Source organism: Gymnogyps californianus, chromosome 5 (genome assembly GCF_018139145.2).
Source record: "Gymnogyps californianus isolate 813 chromosome 5, ASM1813914v2, whole genome shotgun sequence".
NCBI classification, from domain to species: Eukaryota; Metazoa; Chordata; class Aves; order Accipitriformes; family Cathartidae; genus Gymnogyps; species Gymnogyps californianus.
The window spans coordinates 14,328,651-14,340,159 of record NC_059475.1 but is presented as its reverse complement, the minus strand read 5'-3'; the positions used below and the strand labels follow the sequence as shown (position 1 = coordinate 14,340,159).

Sequence of the window (11,509 nt, the reverse complement as noted above, 5' to 3'; positions counted from 1 at the left end):
CCGTCCCGTCCCGTCCCGTCCCGTCCCGTCCCGTCCCGTCCCGTCCCGTCCCCCGCCTGACGCGCAGGGGCGGGGCCTCCGCGGGCCAATGAACGCGGCGCAGTGCTGCCACCGCCCAATGAGGGCAGCGGGCCGGGGGCGGCGGCAGGAGGAAGCGGCGCGGCGGCGGCGCGGGGCGATGTGGCCGGCGGCGGCGGCGGTGGGGGCCCCGGGCGCGGCGGCGGCGGGCAGCGGCGCCTGCCTCCTGCTGCTGGCGGCGGTCCTGGCGCTGGTGGTGCGGCAGCTGCTGAAGCAGCGGCGGCCGCCCGGCTTCCCGCCCGGCCCCGCGGGGCTGCCCCTCATCGGCAACATCCACGCCCTGGGCGCGGAGCAGCCGCACGTCTACATGCGGCGGCAGAGCCAGATCCACGGGCAGGTACCGCCGCTCCGGCGGCGTCTGCCGCCTCCTCGGGGCCCCCCGGAGCGGGAGCGGGGCGGGCTGGGGCGGGGCGGGCAGCGCTGCCGGCCGCAGAGCCCGGGGAAGACCGTCCCGGCGGTCCCGGGGCTGCCGCGGAGCCCGGACCTGCCCCGGCAGCACGCCGCGTCCGGCCGGGGGAGCTGTCCCGCCGCCTGGCCCCGGCCCGGAGCGGCTGTCGGTCCCCGCGCCCCGCCGGGGAACGAGCAGCAGCGCGGAGGCGGCCGCCCCGCGTTACGCTGCCCCGGGGAGGAGGAGGCGGCGGCATCGTGGGCGGAGCCCCCCCGCCGGCTAACGGGAGCGGGGGAAAGGGCCTGCGTGGCGGGGCCCGGAGCACAAGGCTCTGGCAAGAGCGGTCAGCCCTTCCCGTGGGAGCTGGGACAGACCAGTGGCAGAGCAGAAGTTTTTCACCTCTCTTGTGCCTGAGCTCCCTCCTTAGGTCGGTAGAGGCGGAGAGGAGCTGCCTGTGTGCCTGGCTCCTGCTTTTGCTTCGTTTGTTTGGTACGGTGCTTGAACTGGTGTCCTGCTGCAAATCGAAGTTACTCGCTTGTCTCATATCCACAAGTCTTGGGCGCGCCAGAAGGCTTAAAATTAACAAAATTACAAGAACCACGTAGCAGGCACTTGGATAATGCAACATTTTCACTGAAAACACGTTGCTTCAGAGTACCTTCAGTGGGATATTTGGAATACTTACAGTCAATTAGTATAACTATGTAAGAATGGATTTTTTTTTTCATACTTTCTTATATATCAAGTATTTCTTTTCATCAGCCAGTTTCAAGCAACCAGTCTATTCTTACAAGCTTCATAAAAGTTAAACCCAAACTAGATCTAGCAGGGAAAGGCAGGCAGGTGTTAGCATTTGTAAGTGTGTATGCGTACACATACATGCACACGCACACACAGACACACAGAGGTGCCTTTTGGTAGCAGCTGGCCGGTCAGTGCGCACACCCTGGCCAGCCATTCGGCGTGCCTGTACATCTCCAGACTGTTTGTAACACCTGTGGTGTTTTACCTAGCAGGATTATCACTGGAGGTCTGTGCAGGACTGAGCTTTGTGTCCAACAAACAAAGGTTTGCCTAGAAAGTCATGTCCTTCAAACTGCTAGAAGTGTTTTAAATGTAACACCCCTAACAAGCAAATAAAACTGTTGCTAGAACTAAGTCTGTCAAAAGCTCTTGTCCAAACCATTTATGAAACCTACAGCAGAAACAGAATAAGTCACAGTCCTGTCATTAATGAGAAGTGGAGCAAAGTGCATGAATTAAAAGCATGCTAAATGGCAGAAACAAAAAGATAGGATTATCTTTCATGTTATTTATTTTGGCAATAGAAAAAAGTAAATGTGTGTCAAGCAAAATACTAGGACAAATAGAATGGAAATAGGAAGGAAAGTGTGTCATCAAATAAACTAAAGTTTCTACTTGCCTGGAATGCTGTATGTAGTTCTAGTCATCTGCTGTCAGAAAGGATCCTGCAGAATTTGAGGGAACTTGAAGAGGGCATATCAGGATTTGGGGGGCTCTGGAAAAATACAATGAAAGGATTTTTTTTTTAAATTATGTATGTCATAGGAAAATATATATGGCATAAATAAGCTATGATCAAAGTATACAAAACTCACAAATGGTTTGCAGAAATATATTGGGAGTGTCTTCTTGTCACATAAAAAAGAAGAGCCATTATAACAGTGAAAATACCAAGTTTGCTAAAACAAAATAGTCATAGAATCATAGAATCGTTTAGGTTGGAAAAGACCCTTAGGATCATGGAGTCCAACCATTAACCTAACACTGCCAAGTCCATGACTGAGCCATGTCCCTAAGCGTCACATCTACACATCTACACATCTTTTAAATACCTCCAGGGATGGTGACTCAGCCACTTCCCTGGGCAGCCTGTTCCAGTGCTTGATGACCCTTTCAGTGACAACCCAGTTGTCATAGAATGTATAATTACGCTAACATTATTTCACGTTGTGGAGGTCAACAGCTCTGAGATGAAGGAAAAACTAGAGATTTGTATAGGTAAAAATACAGATTTGTAACGCTAAGAAAAGTATGGAAAGGGATATAGGATTTCAATCTTGAGTTTAGCCTCTGTTTTAATTTTTAAAACTTAGGTTAAGATTTTCATTTTGTTTATCCTGTATGTGCCTTCTGCAGGATGTATTGCATCTTTCTCCAAAGCATCTAGTGCTAACCACTTCTGGAAACGGGAGATGGGACTAGCTGGGCTATGCTGTCATTTGTTGGCTGTCATCATGGCTCTCACTTCTATCATCTGGTGGTTCTTTGGGAGCCTGTGCAAAGTAAGCTGGTGTCCCGTTTCAGAGGTAGAAAGGACTGAGTGCAGCTTGGTTGTTTTCACAACTGACACCACTTCTGTCTGCCATTACTAAGTGACATGTTGGAAGTCTTCGTGATATGAACTTGTAGCTTCAGTCATAGTGCCCTTAACCAAATAAAGCTATTGGAATTTACCTTTACTCAGGCAGGGAGGAAGAGCAGATACAGTAGTAAAGCTTTCCTCCCTCCTATGGAAATAGTCTCAGCAAATTAGGAAAGTAGAAAATATACGTACTTTATTTCTAGTTCTTATATAAAAACTATACCTTATGTCTAATGTTATTTTACATATTTATAAGTATATACTTACACTAATATCTACTTATATCTACTGATGTTTGGGGACAGTACACTTTTTCTGAAAAATATGCATTGTCGTACCAAATTCACATTTTTTTAATGACTATATGAAAGCATCCCCAGTCCTTTACTTTGGAGAGCTGGTCACTTTAGGTGCACAGCAAAGCACGGAATGTAGTGTGGGTTAATTTACTTTATCTTTTGACAGGGTAAATTAGCTCACAACAGACTCTACTGTGTAATGCCACAGTTGTGTCACCTCTGGTTACCTGTATGCCCTACTGAAGTTTATTCAAGTCTGTATTTTGCATTGATGTTTAGTGTTCTTTCACTTTTTCATTAGTTGTTTTTACTTGTGTTCATTAGTTGTTCTTAAGATTTGGTTGTAATAGCATTTTACAATTTTTATTATTTTTTTCCCCCAAAGATCTTCAGTCTTGATCTTGGAGGTATATCTGCTATTGTACTGAATGGCTATGATGCAGTAAAAGAATGCCTTGTTCATCAAAGTGAAATTTTTGCAGATAGACCGTCTCTTCCCTTGTTTAAGAAGCTGACAAACATGGGAGGTAAGTCCTAATGTCTTCTATATAAAAATGTAATTTTTGTCCAATAGATGGGTTTGTGATCACATGAAACATTTGCTTTAGCCGTTTTCTCTACTTACTTTATCTCCTTTCATAAAATACTTGACGCTTCTTTAAAGATATTATTTGGAAAGGATTGTCACTCTTGGATTATGTTCCATAGCAAGATGTGTGTAATTTTTTGTCTCGTTTTTTGTCTTGTTAAATAATTTTATTATCGGGGAAAAATAAAGCCTTGCATAAAATACTGTGTCAAAATATTTTTTCAGGCTTACTGAACAGTAAATATGGCAGAGGATGGACAGAACATCGCAAATTAGCTGTAAATACCTTTCGAATTTTTGGATATGGTCAAAGGTCCTTTGAACACAAAATTTCAGAAGAATCTATGTTTTTTCTTGATGCCATTGATACATACAAAGGCAGACCATTTGATCTTAAACACTTGATAACAAATGCAGTTTCAAACATTACTAATTTGATTATTTTTGGAGAACGTTTTACATATGAAGATACTGAATTTCAGCACATGATTGAGATTTTTAGTGAAAATATTGAATTAGCTGCTAGTCCTTCTGTATTTTTATATAATGCTTTTCCTTGGATTGGTATCTTGCCATTTGGGAAACACCAGCAGCTGTTTAAAAATGCAGCTGAAGTCTATGACTTTCTTCATGAGCTTATTGAACGTGTCTCTGAAAATAGGAAGCCTCAGTCACCTCGACATTTTGTAGATGCGTATTTAGATGAGATGGATTGCAATGAAAATGATCCAGAATCTACATATTCAAGAGAAAACTTAATTTTCTCTGTTGGAGAACTCATCATAGCTGGGACAGAAACCACAACAAATGTTTTAAGATGGGCAGTGTTATTTATGGCTCTTTATCCAAACATTCAAGGTAAGAACTTTGACATTTTGAGGAACTGATACACTTTCCTATTGAAAATTTTAAATGCTTTTTCAAAGTGGTGCAGTGATCCATAGTCTTAACCAAAAAGGAAGGTTTATATATATTATTCTATTGTATCATTTACCAAATATACTATGGACAGAGGTGAAAAGCTTATTTTATATGCAGATGAAAAGGATATCGAAAGTCATTATATAAAAAGCCCAAATGCAAAAAGGTCCACCTAAAGTTTCTGATCAGTCTGTCCTGGCTCACAAACAATGTTCATATCTTAAAACAAGAACATCCTTATTCCTTCTCTATTGAGATCTGACCAAGATACTGTTTTTCAATAAAGATCAAGAAGACTTTGTAGTTTTGTGTCTCCTATGCCCTGGCCGATTTTGTAGAGATCCACTCACCTAAAATAATCTTCTGATCTCAGATCTTGCGATATAATGAGTTTCTGAATTTGGATTCAAAATCGGTTTGTCTAGATAAAAATAAAAATTACTGTTACTTTTCATTTATTTAGACTTTCTCTGTCCAAGTATTACAATATATACCAATACACCACTACATCACAGAATGTACTTTCATTAAGCTGCTTTTCACCTCTTTATTTTGATGTGAAACATTGTCACTTCAGGTTGAAAAACCTGGTGATTCTGGTAGAATTTTTCTGCTATTGCCCAGATTTTCATTATTGCTTCCACAAGAATTGTAAAAGTCCAACTTTGTTTTAGTTAGGAGCTGTTTGGCAGTTTCAACAAAGTGTATCAGGAAAAAAAAGAGGCAGTTTGAATGCCTTTGAGATTATTTAAGTAGCCTGTGAAGTTAATTTTAAAAATAGCTTAAAAAAAACAGTGATTGAACTTGTTCCTTTCCAGTTAAATTCAGATTCCTGTCTCTCTTAACTCTCACTGTGTTGTATCAGATATTTTCAGTTTAAGAGTGAATGATTTTACACTGTGACAATTCTAAAGAATCATAACAGAATTAGATAAGGGAGAGTTCAAGTAGCTAATTGCAGTGTTACCTGTGTTCACTCAAGTATTTAATGTACTTTATCTTTGCAGTCTTTTGCTTGTGTCTTTAGTTTTGAAGAGCTTCAGAAATAAAAATATATACAAGCAAAAAAAAGTATGTTAAAATACGATTTTACTGAGAATAATTACTTTCGAAATGAAGATTACTGGTATATATGCTAGTAATAATTCCTACTAGCAGGATAAGGAATATAGAGTCTAAATTTAAAAGCTTATAAGCTACTATATTTTATATAAGATATTTCATGTTTCAGTATCTTTTAAAAAGTATATATTTTATAGCTTAAATTAAAAAATGAAGGCTATTACACAGTAAACATCAGCTTTTATTCCTGTTCCTAACAGGGCAAGTTCAAAAAGAAATTGATTTAGTCATCAGCCCAAACAAAATGCCTGCCTTAGAAGAGAAATGCAAAATGCCATACACTGAGGCTGTTCTACATGAAGTTCTAAGATTCTGTAATATAGCTCCACTAGGTATTTTTCACGCAACTTCCAAAGATACTGTTGTGCGTGGTTACTCTATTCCTGAAGGCACTACAGTCATTACAAACCTCTACTCCGTTCATTTTGATGAAAAATACTGGAGCAATCCAGAAGTGTTTTTTCCTGAGAGATTTTTGGACAGCAGCGGGCAGTTTGTCAAGAAAGACGCATTTATTCCTTTTTCACTAGGTAAGAGTGGTTCCTTCTACTGTTCCTTTTCATAAATCTAGAGATGTATAACTTGTAAGTGATGGCAATAAATCAGCAATGGACAGAATGATATAAAATATCCACAGTTCTGATGAAACAGCTATTTCAAAGATACTCAATATAATGCCCTCTGGACATAACACGTTTTAGCATAATATATTTTATATAGATGAACTCATTATTATATATAAACTAACAGAAAAGACAGCACAATATCGTCTTATCTGAGGAGTCTATACATTTTATATCATTGCAGTACATAAGTGTTATTCGTTTCACAATTAATAGTCATTTTCTGCTAAAGTCATTACATACAGGTGGTTTACACAACTAGCTTTCAAATTTCAGCATTTAGATCAGCACCAGAAATTGCAGATTTTATTCGGAACTAGCTTGGGGGTCAGCATGTAGCACTGCATTCTGTCCTGGGGAAATACTCTGGCAGTCCTAAATCATTATGGATTTGGCTTTTGATGCCTATAAGAGTGGATAATTTACCTTACATATGATTATCAACCTAAAAAATTAGGTGTTCCATATAAGCTAACTGCCAGGGCTACCTCTGCAGTCCATAGAAAGGCATAGCCTTGTGTGGAGGGTGACTTAGTTTACTTATCTGGGATACTCTTTCTCCGAAAAATAGAAGACGACAAGACAAGACAATTCCCTTGGAATAGATGCACAACATCTAAATGGCCAAAGTTAGATTTGATGAAGTCCACCTTTATTGTGTATTCTGTTATGTTTCTTTTTGCCTGTTTGACCTTACCAGTTCCAGATGTTGTTATCCATTCATCTGTGTCTTCCACAACCACATTTACTCCCTGTAACTAGTCATACACGGAATGGGAACTAATATTTAAAGGCATTATCCAGACCTGTTTCATATCTTTCTACTTACCAAGTTATAAAAATTGCCAGGTAATGATGACTGACAGTAGATGTAATTAAGAAAATAGTAGGGGACAAAGGCTGAAATTCACAGTCTTATTTTTTTAAAACATCTTCTGTCTAGATTGGCACTTCAAGACAAGATAAAGTAGCTAATAGCTTATCTAAATAAATTTCACAGAATTAGTTACAATGGCATTTGTGTAGTGAGAGGAACAAATTCTCTAAAATCTGTTTCTTGCTGTAAATTATCACCTATCCTCTCTTACAGAATACTGCCACCAAGTTCATACAGCTCCTCTTAGAACACAGAAATGATCATTCTTACTCATAATAAGATTGAAAATGTAATTGAACACATTTTAAGTCTTTTCAAAACCTTCTTTTTAATCCAGGAAGAAGACATTGTCTTGGAGAACAGCTAGCTCGAATGGAAATGTTTTTGTTTTTCACTTCATTACTACAACGATTTCACCTGTGTTTTCCTCATGGTGTGATTCCAGATCTTAAACCAAGATTAGGCATGACATTACAACCACAGCCATACCTCGTCTGTGCGGAAAGACGGTGAAGAGAAGGATCTGGATTGTCAGGTGGAGCACAGTGCTCCCAGTAGCAGCTGAGGATCCACTTTGCCTTCTATTTCTAAATGTGTTCATGTCAGAAGAACAAAAGTTTAAAGGACTTGCAGATAAATTCTGACTATTTGTGCACAAGTTAATAGTTTCTTTTTACTTGGTTTTCACAAAAAAAACCTCAACCAAAACTATGAAACACATCCTGTGTTTAAAGTTGATGTTTTCACTCCAGAAGTCTGTTTTGAATCTAACTTCCGATTCAGCTTTTAAATATTTAATTACTTAGCAAGCCATTTTACTTTGAGAGGATATTTTTATAAGCGTGGAGCATATGGCTAAAAATGTTTATACTCAGATTCATCTGTGGAAATCTCACTTACATTATTCCAGATAAGCTGTTCTTTATAATTCTCCATTAAATTTACATAGCTAAAAAGGTTTTAAAGGTATCTATTTAAATTTCTGTAACTCAGAATAAACTATCTTTTCCAGCCTTGACAAACAAATTGTCTATTAAAGCATTTTGATCCTTCCTTCTCCTTGCCCTGTCTTCCCAGTTGGTCATAATTTTCTAGTGAATCAGATAACTGTGTGAATTCACTTTTAAGGTCTTTTATGGCTTGCTTTTCATTTAGTAATATATACAAAGTATTCAATTATTGCCATATTCCTGACAATTATAGCAATCTTTTTTGCCAGTTTATTGCATTTCCAGGCACATGTCCTCCATTGACTCCCAACACAAAGCATTACGTAATGATTAATCTCTGCCTAAGTAGTCTGGATAAAACAGTGTTTGTGTTACCAGAGTCACATGCAACTATACTACAAGTCAAGAAAATAAGCTGCTCATGAGTCTGACCAGAGAAGAGACCTTTTTGGGAGGGGGAGTGGAATAGGGTGGGGAGAAACAGATTTTAAATGGATTTTAAGCACAAGTTTTAGGCATAAAAGCTACTCTTGACTTCTGCCAGCTTCATGTTTTGTTCTTGACAGCCATTGCTTTATGGTTATTGGTAGATAAAGACTTACGTGTGCAGACCCTACAGGAGAACCTGATACTCCAGATATGGCATGTTCAGTCCCCACCATGTGGGGAGAAGTAGGGTCTCAGAATAGGGTTCAGAACAAAGCACACACTGAGCAAGCAGCTATTTAAGGGCAGGGCTGAATATTAGACCTTGCTCTTTATACAGCTTATGCTTCAACCTGGAGCTGCAGGGAAGTTCAAAGGCAGGAATTGGTGGTTTTCTGCTGACCTGGTATTTTCAGCTTATACTGAGCAGAAATGCTTCCTTTCTTTTGAAATAGCAAAAGAGAAGGATCAAACAGAGCTAATACCAGTCCACTTGCATAATGGCCTATTGACTTAAGATGCAGCAGGTCCAGATTAAATTAATTACTCTGTCTGAGGGTAGTCAGACCCACGTGTCCCACAGAGAGCATCTCCAACACATGTTCCTGGTGCTCTGAAGAGGGTGGACAGGCTAGTCCTCTTGCTGAATAACTGCCTTTCTGTAGAGAAGATTTAACATTCAAAAAGGAGAGGAAGGAGGTAAGCCTGATTGCTGTGCATTGGGCACACCATGAAAGCTGCAAATAAACCACTCCTAAGATACTGGCAAACAGTGGGGCTTAGGAGTCAAGACTGAGGCTTTTCTAGATACCTGCATTTGGGTGCTTGTGAAATACTTAAGTAAAAATTGTGGAATCTACCAAATTTAGGTGCCTTCCGTATGAAGCAATACCGAACAGAAGAGTTCCATGCTACAGTTCTGGACTCAGGCTAATTCTTCCTATATCCCACCCTGTGCTCTTAGATCAGACAGCCAGAGTTTTGTTAGTATCTAGGCTTGTCTTCTGGGTTGCAAGAACTCTAGGACATCCTTTGGTTAAAACATGATTCAAATAATCCTAATTGAAGTGGGGGGGAGGATTAAAAAAATCAAGAACCAGTTCTTGTGGGGACTACGCTCAAAATGCAGCTAGCCAGTGATAATTCCCTTTTGCTGAGGTATTTTGAGATCTAACTCCTGGCTAGTCTTTAATCCATTTAATGAGAACCATATTGATTATATGTCATTCTGGTTTCTAAATCAAAACACCTTATAAAAGCCTCAGAATATCAATCCAAACTTTTACCATTATCTGCCAACTTATAGTCTCATTTAAGCAATCAAATACATTTGACAAACTGTCTTTTCTATAAATCTGTATCAGTATTAGTTATATTTACATGTTTCATTCTGTATCAACTTTTTCATTATTTTCCCTCTGACTTAGAATTATCCTAATGATCCAATTTAATAATTTGAAATACTGACATAAGATTTTTTTTCAGTCCTCTGGAATTTCTCCATTGTATCAAGATTGATTAGTAATGAACATCAGTAGCCAGCCAGATGTTCAGAATTTACTGATGAGAGTTTTCTACAGCTGAAATATCTAGCATAGCTGGATATTTAACATTGTTTTGGGATTGAAGGTTGATATATTAACCAGTATATCTTTTTCTGGTTGTAGAATGTAAGGATGAAAAAAGACATTAAGTAACGTGTCGAGGTAAGATTGTTCCCATTTGCAGTTTTTCCTATCTGGCTTTAAATGTCCTAATGTTTTGGATTAATGTGTCCAGATACCGATGGAAAGATTTCTTAAAATTTAAGTTGTAACCTCTCCATTTCTGTATATTAATGCAATTTATTGCACTCTTGGTTTCACCATTTTCCTAAGTTTTATTCCCTCTGGTATTTATAGTCTTCTCATTTTTGTCTTTTGCAGAGTTAGCTCTTTGAATTCATGACGATAGTTTAGAACTGGAAGCACTGTTTCCACATACAGGTGTATCACAACCACAAGAAGAAACTTTCATGTACCTTCTCTGTAATGCCACTGCCGTTCCCAAAGGCATTCTTTTTTCTAGTTTGTCCAGGAAAAAATCCACTTCAGCTTTTTTCCCTTCCTATGAGATTATTGCAATGTTCTTTGCACTATTTTTTGGTCTTGTTCTTTATAAGCAATAACTAGTTGTCTTTTCTGAGTATAATCACAGAAATTCTGCTAACTGGAGGATAATATAGTCAACTCACCATTGTATTAGTTTACTATATCCTATTCAAAGTCTCCACAGCCAACTACAGTGTAATACCAGTAGGAAGATTATGAGCTGCTGTATGTTTCTCCTACATCTATTTTCTCCATCTTGGCTCTGGTTTTGTATACTTGCCTTAAACCAGAAACTCTAGAAGCGGTTCTGCGCCTTTGCTCTTTCATGCCATTTCTGTACCATGAAAATGGGTGCTTTCTGCCCTATTTCTCAGACACAGTCTATTTCTCTATCTACTCCTAGACTTAAGTCCAGGCCCAGGGCAACGCATCTTGCTATCCAGCAGGAGATTCCCTTCTTAACACTGATGCAAGAGCTGCAGTCAGTACCACCACAGTATCTTAAATCCTCCTTTCTAAAACTCTATCCTTAAACTCGTTTTTGGGTTAACCTTGGCCATGCCAGCATCTCCAGAAACTGAAAAGGGAACACTACAAGCATGTCATATATGACACTGAAAGAATGCTGAAGAAAACCTTATTCTTTAGCACTTAATTGCCTGAACTTCCACCAGTTTCTGTGATACTGGTGAACATAAATGTATTGGGTTTGCATGGCAAGGTTTTGGTAGCGGGGGGGCTACAGGGGTGGCTTCTGTGA

The 11,509-nt window shown here is 39.7% G+C and overlaps 1 protein-coding gene across 4 annotated transcripts; it reads left to right on the top strand.

Annotated features, from left to right (window-relative positions):
• The first annotated feature begins 362 nt into the window (after positions 1-362).
• Positions 363-8,352, top strand: LOC127016618 (vitamin D 25-hydroxylase). Of its 4 annotated transcripts, XM_050897232.1 has the most exons (6): positions 363-415; positions 2,627-2,772; positions 3,537-3,678; positions 3,966-4,598; positions 5,984-6,313; positions 7,621-8,352. In XM_050897232.1, the coding sequence occupies exons 2-6, from the start codon at positions 2,683-2,685 to the stop codon at positions 7,794-7,796; spliced, it is 1,371 nt and encodes a 456-aa protein (XP_050753189.1). In that variant the 5' UTR covers positions 363-415; positions 2,627-2,682; the 3' UTR covers positions 7,797-8,352. The 4 variants fall into 4 exon arrangements, with proteins under 4 accessions (XP_050753189.1, XP_050753190.1, XP_050753191.1 ...); XM_050897233.1 differs by lacking the exon at positions 3,966-4,598; XM_050897234.1 differs by lacking the exons at positions 363-415; positions 2,627-2,772 and having other exon boundaries at positions 3,623-3,678; positions 4,402-4,598.
• Positions 8,353-11,509: the final 3,157 nt, after the last annotated feature.